This window comes from Ips typographus, linkage group LG7 (assembly GCF_016097725.1).
Source record: "Ips typographus isolate SLU linkage group LG7, UJ_Ityp_2.0, whole genome shotgun sequence".
Taxonomy (NCBI): Eukaryota; Metazoa; Arthropoda; class Insecta; order Coleoptera; family Curculionidae; genus Ips; species Ips typographus.
Genome location: NC_138428.1, coordinates 878,545 through 902,750, shown reverse-complemented (window position 1 = coordinate 902,750; position 24,206 = coordinate 878,545). Strand labels below are relative to the sequence as shown.

The following is a 24,206-nucleotide window of genomic DNA, read 5'->3' as shown; positions in this document are numbered from 1 at the left end:
AATAACCACTTTACCTACTCTACTTAATAAGAAAAAACCGTTCGTCTAACTAAAAACCGTACGGTTCCCAGTGGCATAAGTCTCTCATAGACCGATTGGATTTCTCGGCCTGTGGCCAATTAAAATGGCGTCGAGTGGATTTGTATAACATTTACATGGTGGTGCCGTAACCGGGAATCGGACCGTACTAGCTAATTGCGGTTAAACAAAGTCCCCAATGATGAAGTCCACTTCAAATTGTCACTCGGTTAATTGAATGACAAGTTTGCATTAAAAATCTGCTGGAAAGCATTAGTGTATTTCGGGTGAGGGTTATCATAGGCAACCAAATACGCTCATAGAGTTCCATCCTTCTTTATTTGTATTAAATAGAGAGAAATAGACGCACATTATTTAGTTGACATCCAAGGACGGTAAACAGTACAGGAGTGCTTAATCCCATAAGCGCAATCTTGCCGGTATCGGCTCGGGCCGGTGACGATTTTTACGTCACCATGGGTCTCTCGCGTTTGCGCGATTGTTTTGCGCGATGCGCGATTGCAGTCGATCATTCACGAACATGATCTCGTACATAGCATCTCGGGCGAATATTTAGCGTATTGTGCACCCGAAGGCCCACTGTGACGTCAGAATTCATTCGCCGCCGGGAAACAAAATCGGCCGATCGAGCAATCCTGTACTGTTTAATATCCTTGGTTGACATCCACCATTAACGTCATAACTGTCACTGTCATTGTCAAGGGTGCCTACGATTTCGGTGTTGTAACCAACCACCGCCCTCTCTACTAGAAAGCCTAAAATGTCACTTTTAATGGCGACGTTAGCAATTTTCGTTTTATACACAAACTTATGCAGATGCATTAAAAAATATATTTTTTTAATTGTTTCGTGTAGTTGATTGCAAGTTGTGAGTGAAAAATCAAAAAAAGGTTCATTCCTGATCCAGATATGTATAGATAGAGCTTTTTTATACACAATCAAGTCCAGCCTAAACAAATTTGTCCTGGAAAGTACAACACACAGCAAACTAGTTTAAACACTGTCCAATGTAAGAAAATCTGTAAATCCTTGAAACTAGGTAAGCAAAACTGGTAAATGTTCACAAAATTAGTGTTTGAAATATTACAAAACGTAAACCGTTGACACGGAGTATCGGGAAATATTGACATTCAAACTCAAGTAGAGAAGAGGCTCAATATGTCTGTTTGGAGCAAATTGCTCAACACACTTTTGGTAGTTTGTCTGAAATAAACAATTACGTAACTGTTTAGGTGACTGTAATGGTTGCAGGTCCACATTAAAAATTTAATTAATTGCTTGTTAACAAGTCTAACGCAACGGTCTCAAAAATCATGTTTTTTAGGAACATTTCTGCAATAAAGTGACCGTTTACCGTTGATGTTTTTGGGTTAAAATGAATTAGACTCGTCTACACTGAAATCAGTGAGATTAACCTCTATTGTGGTTCAAAATCTCAGTGAACGAGTAACCTTAGTCAGACGCTCATTTTTCTTCCTCGTTCGTCCTTAATTAGTCAGCCTGGACAAGGCAGCGTTTCGTCTATCTTTCTTTTATTTTTGTAATCAATCGCACACACAAGGAAGTAGGCCGCCGGTAGGCAGCAATCTCGCTCACCATCGACTATCGAGCCGCCAGTTCCTTCCACACCACCATTCGTATCGCAGTTCGTTGAAAGTGTTCCGCGTCTTACGATGTGACAATGGGTGATACCATGCTGAAACAACCCCAACCCTACCACCCTCACGTGCAGAGGTGGCAGAGCACCGATATGCTCAGGGGAGCGTTCGCTCCTTTCTACCCCCAGGCCAACCCTAAACGAAAATCGTATCCGTTTAGGGCGCCTGATCCGGCGGCGTTCAGGGGTTTTGGCCACCCTCCAAAAGTGCGCGACTACCATTTGCTACCCTCGTTTTACCGGAACGTAATGCCGCCCCCGCCCAATCCTCGCATGATGATGGTGGATCCGCGGAGGTGGACCGCCAACATCCCGGTTGTACAGCCACCGTGCCATTGCAGTAATGGGGCTGCAAAGAGTGTCAAGTCCAAGTCGATGGAGGACGTGAGGGATTTCGTGGTCGAATGGGAGAGAGACTATAACGGGAATAATGTGGCGCCGAGGGTGAGGGGACGGTTGGAGGCGCGTAGGTCCATGGAGAATTTGCTGGACAGTGGTGGTGGGGGTCGAAAGGGCAGTAGCCCTAAAGAGGTTAGGCTGAGACAGAGGTTACCTTTACCGAATGGCAGAAGTAATGGAGATGTTCAGTTTTCCATTCAGGTTGGTGGTGTTCTAGTTTTGAACAGTTTATGGTTAAGCCCAGAGTTGCTATGGTCATACAGAGTGCTAAAAAAACACAGAAATTTTATTTCAAAGTTTTTGAAATATTATAATTCATACAAGACCCTTCACAACATATCCACTGTGTTGAAATTTACGAAAATGTAGACTTAGCTAAGCAAAACCAAAAACGTCACTATTCAAGATTCGTTTGGGTTGAAACAAGAATTTCTCTTGGATTCACCGGTGTGAATCTATTTATTTTTTTGGCAATATTGGGCAATTTCAAATTCAGCATTATAATTGGGCTAATCAAAAAAAGCAAAGCAGACAATTTGTGTCAATCAGACTCGATTTCTATCGACCAGAGTGGTTGCATGAATGCAAAAACAAACAAATCGATTGTTTTCTAGAAATTTAGCGCAGAAGCCGAAATTAAGAGTGCAAATTTGCGTTTTCCACCTGATGGCAAATCGTGAACGCACGACGACGTTGAACGCGGTGAAAAATCCGAACGAAAAATGAAAGTAAACCGACATCGTGGCACTTAACCAAGAAATACGAGCGGATTTGCATAAAAATTATTAACTTTCGTTCAATTAAACTTACCGGAGACCAATAAATTCGTTTTATTGTTGCGTTTCTTTTTATTCCGGTCCATTAAATTTATTAACTCGGAAGATTGGAAATTTGTTATGTTTACGCTTCGTTAAAAGACACCAACAAACTATTAGCTAAAAAATATTGTCAACCCTCAGTAACGTGAGTTAAAAGAGGGTTGCCTAGTCTAGTAATTAATAAGGAACTAAAGTTATATCATCAGTAATTAATGATGAATGATGATGGTAATGATTAATGCGGCAACGTGGGTTCACGCGATCAAGTCGAACAAAAACCTCCAGTTCCCGTATACAAACCAATAATCCAATTAGTTATACCTTTCTTGCAAGCCGGCCTAAATGAGCAACCGTTTGTGACCGCTTCTAGTGTTTACTTTCTGTTACAAACACCTGTTTGACTTATATTTTGTCTTGTTTGTTGTTATCAGCAAGGCCGTTTGGATCATCAGACCTTTATTCAGGTGACTAACAATTTGAATATTACATTGCCTGAGAGATGGTATAGTATAACAGTTTAAGCTACTCATAAGTATACGGATTTTAGTATGAAATTTGCAATATCTTAATTTTTTTCTTTCCATGTATCGGAACATCAATCATCAGGTCCTGTTTGGTATTTTCTCTTTCTTTTTGTTCGGCCGCCAGATTGGCCGGATTTGACTCCGATAGGAATTCGAATGAAAGCGATATTTATAACGAACGATTAACCATAATAAATGTAAATTAAAGTGAGAGCGAAAATCGTTCAGAGATAATTCGCCGGTGGATGTGAGAAAAATGTGTGCACAACAGACGGCGTCCTCCACGACAATACTCGCTTTCTTTTTCCTTTTAACCAAATAATCGAACCGTATTTTGCGCTTTTAACGTTCACCGATTGGCTCCAAGGGGATTTTTCATTATTTTCACTTTTGTACACATTTTACTGAGTACAGGGTTCTTTTCTTTGACAGTTTGTCACTCAGAAACCTGAACCAAACGATCCAAAACGAAACGTCCACAAAAAATACTAGATGGAGCAGCATACTTGTTAATTGCTACGTTTAGGGCTGACATATTTAAGGGCAGTAGGTTTTAATTTGACTATGACATTTTGCACATTATCTGTCACAGTCATATCACAACATAGTCTAGAGCCGCATTCGTTTTCAAGCTCCATGGAGCGAGCAGAGCGTTTTTGACGTCACGATGACGTAATTTCGCAAAACCATAGATTGACCAATTGTCAAATTACCTCATTGTGACGTCAAAAAAGCTCTACTTGCCCCATGGAGCGTGAAAACGAATGGGCCTTAGTGAACCTTAATTACATCGGTGCAATCCACATTTACTTGGCTCTTGAGTAAAATTAATGTATTGTTTTAGTCTTCGCCGAGGCACAGCTCTGAAGGTGATGGCAACGACTCGAATGGTAGCCCCAAGCCAAAATTTGTGGCAGTGACTACCTTAGAAGATGTCCAGGCGATCAGATGCGCCGAATTTCACCCCAATGGCCAGTTGTACGCTGTAGCGTCCAACTCCAAAACCTTGAGGATATGTGCCTACCCCAAACTGGCCGATCTCAGGTATGTTAAGATGTCCTGAATTAACCTTCACTTTCGGGTTCAAAAGTCTGTTTTTAGCTTAAATTTTCCGCATATTCCATTAATATTTACTATTTGTTACATAATTTGAAGTTCTGCAGGTCGGTATTTTCTTGCAGGGAGGACCATCAAACCTACCAACCCATGGTACTGTTCAAACGCACCCAACACCACAAAGGATCGATTTACTGCTTGGCCTGGTCGCCAGTAGGTGACTTAATGGCTACCGGATCTAACGACAAAACCGTCAAACTGATGAGGTTTAATGTGGACACGTCTAACTTGGAGGGGGAAGTGGTCAGTCCCTCTAACATTTAACCTCACTCTTTGCTTATTTTGGGTTGATAGGTGGAGCTGTCAATGCACGACGGCACCGTTAGAGACCTGTGTTTTCTGGAAGACACCACTAACAAGTCCAGTCTTCTGATCAGTGGTGGGGCGGGTGATTGCAAGATCTACGTCACTGACTGCGCCACTGCTACACCTTTCCAGGCGTTAAGCGGACACACTGGACATATACTGTCACTGTATACGTGGGGAGGTATGTCTCAAAATTATCTGGAAACCAGCAATTAAAAAAACAACAAATTGCTTTCAGGTGCAATGTTCGTAAGTGGATCACACGATAAAACAGTTCGTTTTTGGGATTTGAGAACACGAGGATGCGTTAATATGGTAACGCCCATAACGCAGCCGGGCACCAGACAAGGTTCTCCTGTTGCCAGTTTGTGCGTCGACCCCAGCGGACGTTTGCTGGTGTCCGGACACGAGGACTCGTCCTGTGTACTGTACGATATTCGAGGAGGTCGCAATGTGCAATGCTTTAAGCCACATTCGGCCGACATTCGCAGTATTCGGTTCTCGCCTTCGGCTTACTACCTACTCAGTGGCGGTTATGACAATAAGCTCGTCCTTACTGATCTACAGGGTGAGCTTTCTTTTAAACTGTCATATTTTATATTGTTATCATATTGATCTGTTTAGGCGATTTGACGTTGCCACTACCAAGCGTCGTGGTGGCCCAACACTCTGACAAAGTAATTTCGGGCCGTTGGCACCCTTCAGAGTTCTCCTTCCTGTCAACGTCAGCTGACAAGACCGCCACTCTGTGGGCGTTGCCGCCCATTTGAACCTTCTATTACAGCCAAGTCTGAACTAACCAATACTCTCCGTTTTCGATTAATTAATAAATTGATTTATGGTAGGCACCCCTTGCCTCATGTGCTACACCGTTATTAACGTTTTTCTCGTGATTGATTAACTGACAATTTATTACCATTTTAATTATTATTTAAAAAAAAACAAAGCGGTGTTGCCGCATTGCAGACTCTAGCACACTTTTTCACTCTTTGCTACTAATGTGTACATTTTTAATATTTATTGTTGATCGCCTCTGGCAATGTTATTCAAAGGCGTTAATTACACTTGAAAAATCTGTAATAAAGTTGTACATATAATATAGTATATTAATGAAGCAAAGTATACTTTAGTCTTTGTATGTTTTGTGCTAGTGACTTAATGTTTATTTGCGACCCTTCAATATATTTAATATGATATAATTATTAATGCGTTTGTAATAAAAATAAATACAAATTTAGAATAATCTAATAAATATCGACATTCAACAGTAATATTCAGCATTTTGTTGTTTCATTAACAACTGAACACTACTGCACTACTTCTTTATTAAAAAGTGGGAAGGTTAGCTTCCTTCGGCGACAGAAATCAAACACTTTCCACCTGAAAAGTAAAAAAGTCTTCCTACTTTTCTAATATTTCTTACATATAATACGGAAATCTTGACACATGGTGAATGAACCGTGTAAAACTTCCGAAAAACCGAGCACTGTAATTTTGTCCCATGTAGTACTATCGTTAGTCAACAGATGGCGGCGCCACTACAGTGACAACTGAGAAAAATTTAGAGTATTAACATTAACCTCACAAATCAGTAATCACAAGATTGTTTAATTGTTACAAGCTCACTAATTTTTAGTTTTAATAGTTTTTGAGTTTTATTCGATCATTACAACTAATTATATTATTAAAACATCAAAATGAGTACTATGCCAGTAAGTTCCTCCACCCTCCTCCCTTTAGGTAAGTTTTGACGAGTAAGCCCTTCACTCCCAGAACCAAAAACTTTAAATTCCAGAACTGGTGGACAAGTGCATTGGGTCAAGAATTCACATTATAATGAAAAACGACAAAGAAATCGTAGGAACCCTGTTGGGGTTTGATGATTTTGTCAATATGCTACTTGAGGATGTAACTGAGTATGAAACTACCCCTGAAGGACGCCGTATTACCAAATTGGATCAGATTCTGCTTAATGGCAACAACATCACCATGGCAAGTTGTTTATTCTTTAACTGGTTGCAGAAAACTTGAATGTCAGTTCAAAGAGAAAATGGTACTAAGTTGATATGTTTGTTTCAGCTTGTTCCAGGTGGAGATATGCCTGAGTAAACCTTAATTTGGCTTAACTTAATTTTGTAGTATAAGTTGTTTTTTCATTTTTCATAATAAATAATGCCACAGAATCAGTGTGAATTTTTTTTCTAAATAAAACACCAAAAACAAGATCTCTCTTTATATTCAAATAAAAACATTTTTGACTCTCTCAACTGTAAACTGTAACACACACACACAGGTGCACAAAACATAAAGTCACTGGGGGTTACGACTTAACCTTACTTTTCCTCCTCTTGGTCGTTTTGAACTCCTCTTCCGTGTCGTTTGCGTGGCTTAGACCGCCGCAATCCTCATAGTTGACCGTGACCAGTTTATGCTTCCGTTTGACGGCCGGCCGTCCTTTCGTTTTCGAATTGACTACGGTGCCATAAGTGGCTTTTGCTTTCGGATGATCGCGCGCCAGATGCGTGGACAATTCACAGATTTCGGAGAAGGCGCGATTACACTTGGAACAGGCGTAAGGCAGAATGGGGCGCACGTCCGTCAGAATGATTTTGTGGGTGCCGTGATGCTGGACCAGTTCGTTACGGTTGGAAAATCGCTTGAAACAGACTATGCACAGGATCATCTCATGATAGGTTTGGTAGTGATCAGACAGGTCCTGCAGGTGTTTGAACCATTGTTCACATAGGTCACAACTGATGATTACCTGAAGATGTCAGCTTCTCAATTTATTCAAATCAAACAGATTGGAATTGTGCAGTGATTTTTTTAAATACTGTTATTCATCACTGTCAGCTTCTAACTACTACCCACACTTATCAAAACCATAATAACTGTAAACAACTACTCTTCAGGATCCTCAGGGGAAGACTTTTAATGCCACAGAAACAACAAAATATCTCCCAAACCAAGAAGAAATGTGTGAAAAGTTATCAAATCATTTGTAAAAACTACCTCAAACCAAATCCCTCAAGCTAAATAGATAACTCTCTGAACAATACTTAATCAATTGGAGCTTGATATTTTGGTGGGTGATAAACACCATATTAACCCTCCTAAATTGTTAAGGTACACAAACTTACCTCAAACTTTTCATGTGTAGATTTGCAGTGATTGGACAAAAACAGGGCATTGTCAAAGGACATATCACACACATCACAGGTGACAAAATGAATTTTGCGATGGTCCACCATCTCCTCCTTGCTCTCACAAACCAAACTGCACTTATTGCAGATTTCTGTAAAGTTTTTCAAGTAGGTGGTTTTGTTGCATTTGTACTGTATTAACCCTAAATTTAAGTGGACACTCTCATAGTGGGACTTTAGGCAAAACACACAACCCACTACCATGCCACAAGTTTTGCATGGAAACATGTCCAGGGTGTTGGTGCCTTCAGGCTGACAGCAGTAAACTAACACATCATTTGGAATGCCTTCTACAATACTGGCTACTGCTGGTGGCTGCAATTGATTTTTTTTCCTGACTCCATTTCAAAGTTTAGCTGCAAGTACTTACAGGGTCTACTAAGGCAATCAACTGTCCATCTTGGTTCTCGATAACAGAGTGGACACTTTTAAGATCTGTAGGCCCTTCTGGACCGTACAAAGTTTCGCACAAAGCTGCACTGCTTTTATCATCAGCATTATTGCTGCTCTCCTCCTCTGGATCATCTTGGTTCAGTTTACTCTCACCTAAATCGGATAAACCTTCGATTTCGTCACAATTTGAACGGCTATTGCTGGAATCGTTCTGGCCAGGCTCCGGAGAGAACTGGATCAGAATATTTTGCATATTCCTGTCCCCTTCATTGAACGTTAACTGATCGATGTGGGTGAGTCCGTCGTCTGAAAAGTGGCTCATCGTTTTATTCGCATTGCTCATTTTGTCCGAGCCCGTAAACTGTCTTAATGCCACATTATTACGTTTTAAAACATAGAAAATAAAGGAAAACTCTAAAAATCTCTTGTGTTTACAATTTTACGAATTTCCTAGCCTACATTTTTGTTGTGTACCAGTGACATTTGCGTATAACGTCTGCCAAATGTCATTACAGTCAAAAAATTCTGACACGTCGAGTTATGGCTCTGTTTCTTTTTAGTACATGTACCGAATATACACGTAAGAGAGCACACAATATCACACGCCTTTGAACCCAAATGTTCTAAAGAATAAATGGATGGGGCATAAAAATTTATTTTGTTATGTTGTGTAGTTGTTTTGTTAAAAGTGGGAAGGAGTGACCAAGTAAGTGATGAAGCTAATTGGTTTGGTTTATAAAAGGGTCATGTGACATGATTAACTGCCAAATGACGTCAAACCAAACATTGTACGCTGGTTTGCAACCAGACAAACCAATCTACATATAAACTGAAATGAGTTCCTTCAAAACTTCTTCAGAAAAATTATTTTCTTTCCAATTAAGCATCTGAACGCTTTGAGAACAATTCTAAAACTGTTAATGTTTTCTTTAGAGCTTTGTTCAAAAATGCGAAAGTTTGAGTTTTCCAGAGGTTTAAGGCATTCAACGTCATCTTCAGAGGACAATACCATAAAATTCTTCTTTTGGATAGTTTAGCAGCATTCGTTTTCATTGTAGGTCTTTTAGAACCCAGAGTAACAGCTTTGTACAATGTTTTTTGACCTTATCAGACTTTTGTAATTCTCACAAAACCACCGTAAGATTGTCGCTATTCTCCAGGCATTCTCGAGGTCCTCTCCAAAGGGGTGTTAAGATTCTTGTGCAGATGTTTCAGATTGTTGTCACTTTCTTCAAGTTCATGTTGTCCAGAGCGTTATTGATGTTGTTGTATTGATGTTTCCGGTACTCAAAGTATCCTTCAGAATTATCAAGTCCCTTCCAGGCACTCACACAATAAACAAATCATTAAAGCAAAATTTATGAAACACTTATGGAAATTGTATATTTTCAAAGGTTGACAGAACGTATAAAAGAAAACGAACCGTTGAAATATCCATAAAGGAATTTGTCGTGACAACGGAAGGTGAAAATGTAACGGGACATGAAAATGTGGAAAAATTGCAAATCGACCAACATTTTCATATACCAGTCATATTTCCTCACATTCAAATTTTTTCTTGCAACGTTGCAATATTTCCATTTTCCGCCAACTAACACGCAAACCTCGTAACGATACTGGTGACGGTCGCTAAACAACGTTACGTGCACGAACAACAAAATAACGGAATAAAAAATGGGGGAACAATAATCAAGTGGGGCACAACCTGACGGCGCAAAAAGCCCGCCTGGAAAGCTTTCCAGAGTATCTGGATGGGCGATTTTCCGGCAGTAGCTTTTCCGACTTTGTTAGCACGCGTACACCCACACCTCTTCGCTTATTCGTTTTCCTCTTCGTCGTTTACTGAACACACGCACCCGGCTTTACTTTTTCTGAACCAAAACTTAAGTTGTATCGAAACTTTCCCAAAAAAATTGGTAAGTGCTTGTTTATTACTATTAACTGTTAACAGACCGTACTTTAAACGCAATTTAATTGTTCAGGTTTTGCTTGATGTCTTAAATTGTGTTAACTGAACTGTGTTTCTTCTTCAAAACACGTAACAATCACAAGATTAATCGTGTAAAGTAGAGGAAATGCGATAATTCGGAAACAATCTGGAATTACATTTTTCCCCATGACCAATCATTAATAAAGTTAGTGGTACGATTTAGCTGGATCAACTCTGAAAGTGATTGATGATGGTTTAATATTTCCAGTAGTTTTAAAGAGTTTTATGGTTTCAAGAAGGAAATTGATGACGTTTGGATAACTTGTTTCCTTCTGGATTACTTATACAGAAAGCGACCACATTAAAAAACATATTCGTGACGTTTAAGTTGCTTTAAAAATTACTTACTTAAAATAGCGTAAAGTTTTTGATTACTTATTAAATAGTGAAGAAACAAAAATGAACAGTAACATTAACCATGTTTTACCACCATGTTGAGAGTTTGCAAAAAAACAGATTTTTTTATGAAAACTGATCGGATCAGTAATCGGCTGCAATTTTGATTGGTTAACGTAACGATATGCTACATAAAGGATGATGATGAATAGCTTGCAATTAAGTGCACCAATCCGTATAACAAATGTCCAATTATTAACGCTAACTCGGCATTAATAACGACCGAATTTGAGGCTCATAAATTGTTTTAGCATGCTCATTTCTGCATGAAATATGGAAAGTGCCTATTGAATTGCTGACTGACAACACGCTGTTTATAATGTTTTAGTTTAGAATTGCGTTTTTTTGACCTAATAATCAGTTGATTCAATTCACCTAGTGGCCATTTTGATTACATTTAATTACGATGTGCTTGAACTACTACAAAAAAACCTAAAATAAGTTTATGTCATAAACTAACCAATTATGTTTTCAGGAGAATTTACACCCAAAATAGTCGAAATGGCGATTGCGTCCTTATTACAGAAAATATTATGACTGTGACATCTAACCTAACATATTTGAATCTCTACAATAACTGTATTTGCCACTTTTCAATGTTAAAGTTATTTCACCATAAAATCACATATTTTGTGACACTCGTTGGTTTGACCCTAAATTACTCTTTTATTTGACAAGTTACGTCAAAATGTCATAGAAAACAAAAGATAGAGCAGATTTCAAGCTTTCTAAAACTATCCCCCCATGAGCTGATTGATAACACCGTTTGGACGCTAGAACGCGTCAAAATTATTTCACTCTAAAATCACATATTTTGGGACACACCTTGCTTTGACCCTAAATTACTCCCTTATTTGACAAGTTACGTCAAAATGTCATAGAAAACACAAGATAGAGCAGATTTCAAGCTTTCTAAAACTATCCCCACATGAGTTGATTGATAACACCGTTTGGCCGCTAGAGGGCGTCAAATTTCCTTTACCATAATATCACATATTATATTGTAAATATTTTTTAGTCAGATTTCATGTATCTATTAATCCGGCCGAGTTCCTGGCAAAGATATGCTTAAAATGTTAAATTTTAGGTCTAACTCTGTTAGTTTATGAGATATCAAAAAACCGACTACACCAGCGTCTTTTCCGGGAAATTTTAACATAAAATGACACCGAGACGTCAACTGTAACTTGACAAATAAAAAAGTTGTATTTTTTGACGGTTCCAGGCCGCCATTTTGAATTTTCTGTCAAAATATTGACTTGCAGCTCATTCTGAAGGGAATTTCACGTAGTTTTAAGAAATGACAGACAAAATGGCGTTCCAACCCTCCATTTTGAATTTTCTGCCAAAATATTGACTTGCACCTCATTTTAAAGGAAATTTGACGTAGTTTCAATAAATGACAGACTAAAGGGCGTCACAGGCCGCCATTTTGAATTTTCTGTCAAAATATTGACTTGCACCTCATTTTAAAGGAAATTTTACGTAGTTTTAAGAAATGACAGACAAAATGGCGTTCCAGGCCGCCATTTTGAATTTTCTGTCAAAATATTGACTTGCACCTCATTTTAAAGAAAATTTCACGTAGTTTTAAGAAATGACAGACAAAATGGCGTTCCAGGCCGCCGTTTTGAATTTTCTGTCAAAATATTGACTTGGCGTCACAGGCCGACACTCTCAAAAGTGAATTTTTTAATTGAAATATCTGAAAAACTCCAAAAGCTAGAAAAATCGTTCAAACGTCATTTTGTATCATTTTTCATTCTCTTAACAATAACAATACCATAAAAAAAACAAGATGAAGTGCAAATAACAGCGTCACAATAGTTCAAAGCTGGCAACAATGCTGAAGAGTCTCAAAAAGTGACACAATTTTTGAATTAAAATACCTCAAAAACGAAAAAAGTTAGAAAATTCGTTCAAACGCCATTTTGTAGCACTTTTCATACACTTTAGGACTCTTTAGACTCGATAGATTAAAATTGCACACAAAAACAGTATGGGTAATAATTTTTTTTTGTAGGGCCTTTGTACCCTTCTTAGACACGAATTTGTGGCATCCTGTATAAGTTAGAGTGGTGAAATTTCATAATAGACCAAATTAGCAAACAATTTTATGGAAGTAAAACCATTTAAATGTTAATCAAACAGGCTACTAATGAACATCAGTCACTGTGTCACTATTAAAAAAATGTGTGTCATACTTTGACAAATTGTGTAGAATGGATCACCGTGGAAACTTCAGATAAAAGCCACCCCAATTTCAAGGGCCTTAAAGTACAAAGCCTTACAGCACTTTGAATTTCTCCTGTATGGATAATAAGCTGGCGCAAATTGCGCCCGTCGTCATAGTCAAAGTCGCGAAACAAAAGACGAAAACTGACATTTTATTACGGCGAGTGATTCCCTCTAAATGTAATACCTCTGCGGAGTGTGTGTTGGGGGAGGTGAAGAAACGTGCCAGGCATTTCGAAATTAAAGGGCATCCGGTTACGTATCCAACTTCCTTCTACCTAAACTAGGTCTTCGTATTATTGTGTGTTCTGTATGTAACTGACGCGGTATTGACCGACTGATATGCTAAACCAACGAAGTTGGAAAGCTTGTCAGTTTCAGGTTAAATTGTTTTCTTAACGAGGTTTGTAGCTCTCAAATACTTAATAAGTAACCTTAATTTAACTGGATTATGTTATCGACAGATTGGTCGGTCTCGGACTTAATCAATCATGAAAATGGATAAACTAATTTCGCAATTCACCTGGTTTCGGTGTTTCCCCTCTATCGAATACGAAACCGAGTTAGTCTAGTTTTTCCGCTTTGCCGGATGTTTCAGGTCGTCGACGTTGAAAACCTTTCGGAATTTTAAACAACCCTCCACCACTTTTTTACCCTCTTGTCGTATAGTGAAAAGAAGTAAGTCTGATGGATGTTGGTAATGCGCGCAATAAAACCAACCCGGAGTGTAAAGCGCTTTGAACCGATCGTTAATCTTGTAATTTCGAGTTGTGTGCACCGAAATCCATAATTTCTTCGCATGAATTCCACCTGGACGTTAATTAAATGAATCCCCCATCAAACTTGTGGTCCTAACGAGATAATAAACTGTTTGCACTCGTTCATTAACGCGAGAAATTCAAATAACAAAGCTTTAAAGCTTTCCCTTAGAGTATTTGCGGTAAAAAACTATAAATAGTTTATTGTTTGTTTGTAATGATAAGTCCGCATGTGCAGTACTTGCCTAAATGACACGATAGCAATGCGATTGGTCAAAAAAAGCTGAAAGCTGCTTTTAACATGTTTCTAACCTAACCTAACCAAAAAAAAATGAATTAGAAAACAGAAATGATAATAAGAAATGAATTGTGACACATGTTTTCCAAAGGTCGCTATGATTTAACTATCTCGATGTTGAGAATATTTAAATTTAATTTTAATTTTAATTTTTGAAGATTTCTTATTCTTTACACACACATTTTTGGTCTCTTGTCATTTTTTCCTAGGAGGTCACGTGACTGAGTTATCCGTCATTTTATGTTTCCTCCCCAGGCCTCAAATCCGGTTGGGTTAGCTTTCCATTGACATATAAAACTTTATACAAAGCGTCCCAAGTAAGGGAGTTATTTTGATTTGAATAAGCGAGTGTACCAAAAAAAGTGCAGAAAAAAATAATCAACTTTGACGCCCCCTAGCGGCCGAACCAGTACCACCAACCTATAAACTTTTATACATCAATGGAAAGCTCATTTCATTAGCTTTCCATTGACATATAAAACTTTATACAAAGCGTCCCAAGTAAGGGAGTTATTTTGATTTGAATAAGCGAGTGTACCAAAAAAAGTGCAGAAAAAAATAATCAACTTTGACGCCCCCTAGCGGCCGAACCAGTACCACCAACCTATAAACTTTTATACATCAATGGAAAGCTCATTTCATTAGCTTTCCATTGACATATAAAACTTTATACAAAGCGTCCCAAGTAAGGGAGTTATTTTGATTTGAATAAGCGAGTGTACCAAAAAAAGTGCAGAAAAAAATAATCAACTTTGACGCCCCCTAGCGGCCGAACCGTACCATCAACCTATAAACTTTTATACATCAATGGAAAGCTCATTTCCTTAGCTATCCATTGACATATAAAACTTTATACAAAGCGTCCCAAATAAGGGAGTTATTTTGATTTGATAAATCATACACTTGCTACTTTGACAAATGTTTGGCTAACTACAGATTGGACCACCCTATAGAGTGTTTAGAAAAAAAAAAACTTGAAAATTGAAATATCAGTTTCTAGTTCTTCGTTTCATATACAAACCAAAGTAAACCAAAAAAAAACATTTTGAAATTTCTTCTCATGTTAAGTAAATAGTAATTTAAAGTTTGTGACCAATCCGAATATAAATTTCAGTCACGTGACCCTCTTCTTCTACCTACAGTGTTACTGTCACTATTACAATTTGACAATTCAATTTTGATCACGTGATACCCGTAAATAAATAAATGCTGCAGCGGATACCGCATAAACGCGAAAGCAAAGTGGAAAACATTTAATATGACCGTTGATGGGGGAAAAAAGGAGAAGGGAATGATAATAAGGTAACCTGGAGGAAAGCGCGGTTTTCCCCGTGTAACCAAGGAAAATTGCGTTTCTGAAAGTGGTTTTTTACCTCTCTGTGTAAATAAAATATAGTAATACGATTTTTTGTTAATACTACATTTTCCAAGTGGGAGCGTTACGGAACTTTTTCTGAAAAACACCAGATTTTCGTGCAAACCTTAACGAAATATTATCGTGTTACCTCGTGCAAACGAAATATCAGATTCCAAAGCCCTTTGGGAGAGTTACTTTGTGCGGTGCAACCGACTTTGTCCCTTTGTCAGTCGGAAAGCGTAAATAGCTCTGGAAGGGGGCGAAAATTCGATTGTTTTGCTGGTTGGAAACGGTTAAACAGATGCGCCAGAACCAAATTGCAGACAAGTGAAAATTAATTCGGAATTTCGTTCAAACGTAAATTCAATTGTTTTATTCTGGAAAAAGTACTTGTCGTGTTCCTACAAATTATGTACCGGGTGACCCAATAAGACTGTTCCTCGACCGTATCTTATAATCTCAATATGTCAGGTTAGGAACGAGAATTTGAAAAACTGTTTTCACTGGCCTATTTGGATGTTATTTGGCTACTTTTTCACAAAGAAAAAGTCATATAATTCCAGTTTTTTTTTTGGTGTTTGAGTCATGGTGTCAAAAGTAGCCCCCTGGCGCAGAAAGATTCAACTAAATTAACGATATTTTGGTTGATTCTTATTGCCCAAGAAATGCTCTTTTCAACAATACCGAATTTGTTAAAATTGGTCAAACCGTTAAGAAGTTTAAGCAAGTTATGGCAAAAACAATTGAACGCCTCACGCCATCTTTGTTTTTGAAATAACAGAAATTTGTTTTTTACGCAAATGATGAGCTTTAAAATTGTGCAAAATTTATAGAAAATGCAATTTAAAAATTTTGAGATGGCAGTTACGGGCTCTGGTGGTCATTTTTAGAACTTGAAAATATTTTCCAACGATTCTTCATGGCCGATTTACTTAAAAAAATTTTTAGTCCAATATCATACGACGAACAGTTACCGAGATATGGTCGAGTCTTATTGGGTCACCCGGTACATCCAATTAGTTTCGAGAGTGCTGTGGAGAAACGCGTCAGCAAAATGTGGGTAAAAATTTCTTATTAATTAAACTAGAAAGCAAACCAGAATAAAAATAGGATTTTTTAATTTAAAAAAAAATGGGGTGTCATACCCTAACAAATTATGTAACATGCAAAAATATCAAAATAATTAAAATCATAATGAGCACGGCTTGGAAGAGTATTCGACGTCAGTAAGGTCAAAAATTGCTTGCAAAAAAATGACAACCTAACGCGGTTTACCGTTAAAAATTAATGTAACAATAAGCGAAATTGAACTTTAATGCCTCGGAAAAAACAAAGACTAATAAAATCAAATTTTTTGCTTTGCTGTAATTTACTTTCACAAAAATCGCAGAAAAGTACAGTAAATGTCAAGTTTCATTGGTTGAATGCTCACGTGACTATGACGTTGACTTGTGGCCAATAAATGTATCTATTTCTCTGATTACTAGTTGGAGATTCTCTCTACGAACAGACCTATTGACTTCTTTTACCTTGATAAGAAGTAGATTGGTCACATTACTGCAATACTAGAACACCCTGTGTCAAAGTTCAAAGTAAAATGTGATGAATTTGACGTTTGTTTCCTCACTTATCACATTGAATGTTACATTGTTACGTCATCCCATTTCACATTGATTCACACTATATGATGATGATGAGTTCTAAATTTCCTTCAAGGGAGTTAACAATATTTCAGTCTGATCAACTGAAACTTTCAGATACATTTAGACGTCAATCAATCAGTGAACCAGTGGGGTTATTATAGGTTTTATTAAGTACACAGAAAAAACTAAATCTCCATCAAAATCAATTTCAAACGTTTACTGAAATTTATTCCGCTGAATTCAGATTTTATGAAACGTTTACCATCAAATTGATGAAGGTTGAAAAAGCTCACAAGTGGAGCCCTTAAGGGCTTTGCCGTTTGATTATTTCCTAACTTTAGCTTTTAACCGTAACGTTTAAGTTCACCAATCCCTACCCCCTGGACCTACCACTTAAGCGGATTGAAATCGATAGAGGAATTTAAAAAAAAAACAGGATTCGTGCAAAAATGTGACAAATTATGATTTCGCTCAAGAAACTGATTGAAAATTAGTGAAATTAGGAAACTAAGACTTCGGGGAAGTTGGGTAACTTTACAAGAAACTCCCTTAATAATAAATATTGTGAATAATTCGAAGGAGGGCGCTTTTAAAAGGGCTCTGGCAAATTTGCTGAAGAAGGCCGTTTTAAGCAATTAAAAGGCGAGTTACCCAGTGTTTTAATGGGGCTAAAATCTGTTTTCCGCGTATAAAAAGTTTTTAATCAGTTTTTTCTCTCTCCGTTGATGATGCCCCAAAGTGTATTTTCATCAAACAAAAATTAACTCAAAAGCAACACCGTTTGCCCCAATCCACACACTTGATTAGCGCGCCCCGTCTTTTGTGATGCAGATTGCCGTTCAGGTGTACTTAACCTAGAAATCCTTTACTTTGGAATTGGTTTATTGAAGCGCGAATACTCTCCTAAGGCTAGTTCTAACAAGCCTGTCCTACATGTAAATGTAGTTAGTAGGCAGTAGGATGCAAAAATTTGCGGGAGAAACCAGTTTACAGGGTTTTCGATATCTAAAAACTGTAATAAAAGTCATTATTTATACTGACGTTTTTACGTCAAATTGTAGGCCTAGGAATGAAAAATCAAACCACATAATAATATACAGGGTGTCCCATTTAAAATTATGTTAATTTCTAGCTTTAAACACCAACGAAGCACTTTTTTTGGAAAGACAAAGTTAACTAGTTAGTAGCTATTTTCTAAGCCCAAATACAAGTTACATTGTAAAATCAGTCACGTGACCTTATTGAAAATAGTCACGTAAGGAAAAAAAATTTGCTAATTAACTATCTCAAAAACTGTAGACTACATAATAATTTACAGGGTGTCCCATTTAAAATAACGTTAGTTTCTAGCTTTGTAAGCAAGGTTCTTCTTTCAGCCCATGATACGTAATTAACTATTATCCTTGACTGTATGAATAGCATCTAACTTTGAGCTTTGAATGGCAACAAACGACAGAAATTAATTAATTTCAGATGAAATTAATTGCAACTAGGCCATCAATAAAAAATCTATTCCGGCGATTGCCTGATGCTGCGCAATAATAGATATTGATTGAAAATTGCAGTTTTGTTTGAGTTTTTCCAACGAATTACCGTATAATTGAAACTCTGGTTGGGAAAATTTACCGACACAACAATCGGTGTATTGTCAATTAAATCGGCGTGCTAGTGGACGAAAACCACACCAAAGAGGCACCGGAAAATCCTCTCTGATCTATTTGAGGCATGAACGAAATTTATTATCTGTCAGGCCTCTAAAGAGGATTTTTATTTGTTTCTCCCACTGTTTGACTTGAAGTGTTAATTAAACCAGAAAAGTGATAATTATGTTTAGGCAGCTTATGTGGAAATTCCTTCAGGAAAACGAAGAAAACAAAAGGTCATTCAGAAGGGTGGACGACCTCGGAAAACCGAATGGTATGAATCGAACGAGAGAATTCAATTAACCCCCATATGGGGGGTCACGTATTGTTTTCTCAAATCGACTTTTTAGCAGACCAGATTCAACCACTAACGATAATTGCCCCCCCGGAATCGATACGAAACTCTAAATGGCGGATTTCATAAACATCCCCTCGCAATGTACTGTTACGGACCAATAAACACCACCCCCCCTATTTGTAAACGTATTAACCCCAAACGAATGGGTTTACGTTTTAGAAAAAGGGGATTTTGCTTTGGGCTTATGTCTGTTCAGTGTAAAGCACACTTTTTTAAAAAACAAAAAATGCTTATGTGCGAATTTTAAATGTGAAAAACTAACCCAACCTAAATGTACAGGGTGTTTGCTTAATAAAGAATCAAAATAAACTAAACATATATACAGGTGTGGTAAATCCAAAAGCGACCATAGGAAAACCGTGTAACGGACAGAGAAACGAAGGTAATTGCATGCGCGGGAGAAAGACAGCAAACGAAAAAAATACCAAGTAGGCCATATTTTTAGCGCGCTGTTGCCAAACGCCGTAAGTATTCAATACCCTCGACAAACTTACTTACGGCGTTTGGCAACAGCGCGCTAAAAATATGGCCTACTTGATATTTTTTTCGTTTTCTGTCTTTCTCCCGCGCATGCAATTACCTACCTACGTTTCTCTGTTCGTTACACGGTTTTCCTATGGTCGCTTTTGGATTTACCACACCTGTATACAACATACAAAAAAGTGGGATATTCACAAATTACCCCTGAAATACAGCAACTAGGCAAAGTACTTTTCAACATCCTGTATAAGCATGTAGACGCCATTTTTTATTTTTCAAAAACGTCTTTGAAAGCCTTTTTTGTTTATCAAAATACGTACGACTGTTCAAAATGATAATAAATTTTGCTGTCCGGCCTAAATCTGTTACAGACCAAACGAAGTTTTGGTTACACATCCTGTATACACTTTTTTTTTTGGGACAAAACGCATTTTGTTGTAATATTTTAAATAATTCCGTTCTTAACGTAAACAATGATAGATTTATTAGCTTTTTTTGTAATTTCCCAAACAAACACCAGATTGTATCTCTTCTCTTATTCACCTGAAGATTATTCAGAACTTTGTATCGTCTCTAGTTCGCGCTGCAAAGCGTTTTAAAGGTGCCTGCAACCTATTCAGCTACATCATGATGGAGCCCGCGAGTAATCGATTTCTAATTTGGTGAGTGCTTAAATGACAAGCTTAGTTAAGCGAAAATGTATTTTATCAATTTATATTAAAAGAGCCTTAGATACAGAGCCTTATCTAATAATCCCAATGGCATTGTTTGTGCGCACTTTTTGTTCTCTAAAAAGTAAACTGGATGGTTTTTTATCCTAAAATTAAAAGGAAACAAGTTCTGTAACTATTAGCATAGATATTTAAATGCCAGATTCAATCACACTCTAATGGGACATCGTTTTTCCTTTTTCTGAGCTACATTATGACATTAAGTTTTCGAGATATTTAGGGTGAAATTGTTCTTGTGTTTCTATAAAAGTTACCGTTATTTTTACTGGGACACCCAGTACATTACTAGGTTGTTACATTTCTAGGCTACATTTTGACGTAATTATGTATTCACACACACAAAAAATGTTTTCGAGATATTTCTTGGTAGAAAACATAGTAAAGTGTTTACACCATACAGGTGTGGTAAATCCAAAACCGACCATAGGACAACCGTGTAACGGACAGAGAAACGTAGGTAATTGCATGCGCGGGAGAAAGACAGAAAACGAAAAAAATATCAAGTAGGCCATATTTTCAGCACGCTGTTGCCAAACGCCAAGTATCACTCCAATACCGTCGACAAAATTAATTTTGTCTGAATACTGCGCTTGGCAACAGCCCGCTGAAAATATGGCCTACTTGATATTTCTTTCGTTTTCTGTCTTTGTCCCGCGCATGCAATTATCTACGTTTCTCTGTCAGTTACACGGTTTTCCTATGGTCGGTTTTGGATTTACCACACCTGTATAAACGCTGTTCTGTTGAAAAAATTGAAATTTCTAAGTAAATTACTCGTTAATTTCAATATTTGAAACACACAAAAAGGAAACTAAAACATAGAGAAACTTTCGAAACGAGTCAAACGCAAATATTGTATCGATCGTGAAACTCAAATTAATTTTCCAACTTTCCATAACTCGTGGGTAAGGGGGAAGAGTGTGTTTTCGATTCGAGTACAAAATTATTTATTTAGATGAAAACCTCGACGACGTCATTAGGCCGGAGTTTATTAAAGTGTCTTGACGTGACAGGTTAAACGATTTTAATTTATTCATTCGTTTGTCCGAGAGGATCGGAACGGAACAAGACCGCGTAAACTTTTCCCTTCTTTTACGGAATAATTACAAAATCTACAGGGTGACTTTTTTTCCAGGTGCCTTCCAACCCTCAACCAATTTAAAGCGAAACAGTTTTGAGACAACCCCCAGAGCATACCGCAGCGAAATGGAATCGCAAAAAGTGGCAGAGGTAATTGACTAGTCCGAAACTGCATTAAAAGTTTGAAAACGGTCCCAGATTGGGCTTTGTGTTAACACAGAATTCAAATTTCCGGTGTTGAAACGATTCGGAGGATTTTATGTCTGATTTACAGTTACATTTACAATTTTTACGTTTTTTAGCAGAAATGTACTTAAAAAACCACCCTTAACTGAACCTCAACAATGTCAACAATGAGCGACTACGAAAGAATCCGTTTAGTAATCCTTGGAGGACAGGGAGTAGGCAAGAGTTGCCTAGTCAAACGATTCCTCTTCAACACCTACTGCAACAAGTACCGCAGTACTGTGGAGGATTTGTACAACAAAGAGTACGACCTGGGCCACATGACTCTTAAAGTAGACATTCTAGATACCGCAGGTACTGGGCCTAACCAAACTTAAATTTGAATTAACGACTTTTTTTTGGTTGTGCAGGTGACATGCAGTTCCCTGCAATGAGGAGGTTGTGTTTAGCCACAGCGCACGCGTTTCTACTGGTTTACTCGGTGGCGTCGGCGCCCTCTTTTGACAATATCAAACAGTGCTTCGAGGAGATCAGGGAGAACAGAAACGATTACCAGGATATTCCGATTGTGGTAGCTGGGAACAAGTTGGATTTAGCTTCAAGTCGCGAAATTACCATAGAGGACGCTTCCGAGTGGGTGTATTGCGAGTTGCCTAAGTTACGGTAAGTCCATGTGCAGTATTTACGTAAATCACACCAGTAGTTTAGTTTAGTAATGTAATTTAAGCCAATAGACCAAGAATATGTCCAAAAGTACTTCTGAAATTTAAAATGGTTGGGAACCCCAAACTTGGCATTTTGCATAAAACTTTAAATTAATTTCAACATAATATAAAGGTCTCAAACCTAACCAAATTGCTAAACATCCAGAATAAAAAAAGGTGTAAACTCACCCCTAAGGAAACAAATTGAAAGCAAATTTTCAACTCGTAAACACTTTAACTCCACACACATTTTGCAAATTTAATTCTTATTGAAGTACAAACAGGAAGATCATTCAATTTAATGCTGATACTAAAAGCAAAAGTAAAACGGCCTCGATATTGTGACGGTAATAAACCTTTTATTGGCACTTTCTGACTTTTTTTGCTTCCGTTTGGAGTCTTGGGGCAACGAGATGAAGGTTTGAGAACCTCATAAAACAACAAATTATTTGTTTCAATTCCAAAATGAATGCAGGATTGCGATTACATTGAACTCGGATGTCTTTGGAGAAATTAATTAGTTTGGTGCCAAAGTTAGATTACTCTCCTTACATTTGAATTGATTTAACTCGTTTTGTTAGGGTGAAAGTACTGGAATGTTCGGCCAAAGATGACATCAATGTGAAGGAGGTGTTTCGTTCGTTTTTGGCTTTGTCAAAAATCCTCCCCAAAAATGAGGTAATCGACTCTAATGGAGGATTGAAACGGAGGTCAAGTGCTTATGTTTCCGCCACCAGCAAGGGAAAGAGGAGGGCAGAGAGTCCTTTACCCGAAAAAGAAAAACCGTCCGGATCAGGTACATATAATCTACCCTCTGGTAGTTCCAAAATTGTTGTGACAATAACAACACAGTACGGAGTGGCAAAATTCAACAGAATTTGTTTTCTTTTTATGTAACTAATTTCAGGTTCTAATACTCTGGAAGCGAAACCGCGTTCCCGATCTTTGATACGTCGAGCGAGCAGAAAAACCAAACAGCAAATTCGGGACGCCCAAGTGGACGAATGCCACGTGTCCTAAACTGTTTATAACGCCCAAGGGTCCAATATAGCACAGTAACATAGGGTAAGGGTCCTATAATCGGCCACTGTGTGTTTTTTCTTCTCATTATCGTGGTAATAATACTTTTCTGGATGGAAACAAAAAAGATTTTACTCTGCTGTTAACTGTTAGCACCTCTGTATACTCCAGGCGCACCGCCCTTTAGCCCTTACTAATCCACTAAAGGGTTTTTAGTGCACATCCCTTATTGCAACGTCCGAATTTATAATCACCTTCTCTGTCATTTAAAGTGATTTTAATCAGCTCTTGCACTCTATTACAACTGACCAATTTTACTGTTAAAATCACCCTTACTAGGAAATGAGAGCAATAAGAAACACCCACTGTACTATGAGGCCATCAGGGCTCAAAAACTTGACCCTGTACATGAAGATTTAACTAAAATTGTTACTAATTAACTGCAATTATATTTAGTGAATGTTTAGATAAGAATTATACTCTATTCCTATATTATTATAATAATATAATATGTGGTTGCCATGGGGAATTTACAAGTATTTTTGTATTTATTTTAAACATGTTCGTGTGTACATATACATTGTATGAGTTTAATATATTAAATGTTTCGAAACCGAGTTGTTTTTTTTCCCCTAGGGGAAAACTCAGGTATTTATCTACCTCCAATTCTTGATGGGAAATTTAAACGTTTACAAAAGCTGGAAACTTTCGAGACGAAGTAGTATTTCATTTCCAATTCGCGAATAATAATTTCTTTTTTAAATTGCTTATTAAAGGAGGGTACAAGTTTTTAATTCGGGAAAAATCCATTCTCCAAGTTTACAAGTAAGATTGCCAGAGCTAAATTATTATAACCTGAAGTTAGTTTTGTG

At 37.6% G+C, this 24,206-nt stretch overlaps 4 protein-coding genes and 1 long non-coding RNA gene across 15 annotated transcripts in view; 3 read left to right on the top strand and 2 right to left on the bottom strand.

Moving 5' to 3' along the window:
- The window catches only part of LOC145731785 (WD repeat-containing protein 47), a 30,494-nt gene extending 24,364 nt beyond the window's left edge, over window positions 1-6,130 (top strand). For 9 of the 11 annotated variants that reach the window (XM_081983755.1, XM_081983756.1, XM_081983751.1 and 6 more), the window contains 5 exons: window positions 4,282-4,481; window positions 4,601-4,796; window positions 4,848-5,040; window positions 5,098-5,427; window positions 5,484-6,130. In XM_081983755.1, coding sequence (XP_081839881.1) covers window positions 4,282-4,481; window positions 4,601-4,796; window positions 4,848-5,040; window positions 5,098-5,427; window positions 5,484-5,629 — 1,065 coding nt within the window. In that variant the 3' untranslated portion in view covers window positions 5,630-6,130. Of the gene's footprint in view, window positions 1-1,645; window positions 2,297-4,281; window positions 4,482-4,600; window positions 4,797-4,847; window positions 5,041-5,097; window positions 5,428-5,483 lie in introns of those variants that run through there. The other 2 variants (XM_081983758.1, XM_081983754.1) reach the window with 2 other exon arrangements.
- On the bottom strand, window positions 568-21,069 carry LOC145731801 (uncharacterized). Its single transcript, XR_014178880.1, has 2 exons — window positions 20,966-21,069; window positions 568-727 (listed from the first exon to the last, which is right to left on the bottom strand). It is a non-coding gene; the product is annotated as an uncharacterized LOC145731801 (long non-coding RNA).
- LOC145731798 (U6 snRNA-associated Sm-like protein LSm5) lies at window positions 6,432-7,045 on the top strand. Its single transcript, XM_081983785.1, has 3 exons — window positions 6,432-6,599; window positions 6,655-6,851; window positions 6,939-7,045. The coding sequence occupies exons 1-3, from the start codon at window positions 6,557-6,559 to the stop codon at window positions 6,966-6,968; spliced, it is 270 nt and encodes an 89-aa protein (XP_081839911.1). The 5' UTR covers window positions 6,432-6,556; the 3' UTR covers window positions 6,969-7,045.
- Window positions 7,080-8,941, bottom strand: LOC145731794 (uncharacterized). Its single transcript, XM_081983781.1, has 3 exons — window positions 8,433-8,941; window positions 8,000-8,377; window positions 7,080-7,623 (listed from the first exon to the last, which is right to left on the bottom strand). The coding sequence occupies exons 1-3, from the start codon at window positions 8,796-8,798 to the stop codon at window positions 7,180-7,182; spliced, it is 1,188 nt and encodes a 395-aa protein (XP_081839907.1). The 5' UTR covers window positions 8,799-8,941; the 3' UTR covers window positions 7,080-7,179.
- LOC145731795 (GTP-binding protein Di-Ras2) lies at window positions 10,096-23,947 on the top strand. The gene is made up of 6 exons (XM_081983782.1): window positions 10,096-10,371; window positions 21,480-21,574; window positions 21,727-21,964; window positions 22,021-22,273; window positions 22,896-23,110; window positions 23,222-23,947. Exons 3-6 carry the CDS (start codon window positions 21,769-21,771, stop codon window positions 23,332-23,334), a joined length of 777 nt encoding a protein of 258 aa, XP_081839908.1. The 5' UTR covers window positions 10,096-10,371; window positions 21,480-21,574; window positions 21,727-21,768; the 3' UTR covers window positions 23,335-23,947.
- The last annotated feature ends 259 nt before the right edge of the window (window positions 23,948-24,206 follow it).

Excerpts from the sequence above, each read along its gene's own strand:
- LOC145731798 (XM_081983785.1), top strand. The coding sequence starts at position 6,557 with ATGAGTACTATGCCAGTAAGTTCCTCCACCCTCCTCCCTTTAG. Across the intron at positions 6,600-6,654 it reads CTCCACCCTCCTCCCTTTAG|AACTGGTGGACAAGTGCATT; the intron begins GTAAGTTTTGAC and ends TTTAAATTCCAG. Across the intron at positions 6,852-6,938 it reads ATGGCAACAACATCACCATG|CTTGTTCCAGGTGGAGATAT; the intron begins GCAAGTTGTTTA and ends TGTTTGTTTCAG.
- LOC145731795 (XM_081983782.1), top strand. The coding sequence starts at position 21,769 with ATGTCAACAATGAGCGACTACGAAAGAATCCGTTTAGTAATCCTTGGA. Across the intron at positions 22,274-22,895 it reads TGCGAGTTGCCTAAGTTACG|GGTGAAAGTACTGGAATGTT; the intron begins GTAAGTCCATGT and ends TCGTTTTGTTAG. Across the intron at positions 23,111-23,221 it reads AGAAAAACCGTCCGGATCAG|GTTCTAATACTCTGGAAGCG; the intron begins GTACATATAATC and ends AACTAATTTCAG.
- LOC145731794 (XM_081983781.1), bottom strand. The coding sequence starts at position 8,798 with ATGAGCAATGCGAATAAAACGATGAGCCACTTTTCAGACGACGGACTC. Across the intron at positions 8,378-8,432 it reads TGATTGCCTTAGTAGACCCT|CCACCAGCAGTAGCCAGTAT; the intron begins GTAAGTACTTGC and ends AATCAATTGCAG. Across the intron at positions 7,624-7,999 it reads CTACACATGAAAAGTTTGAG|GTAATCATCAGTTGTGACCT; the intron begins GTAAGTTTGTGT and ends TGACATCTTCAG.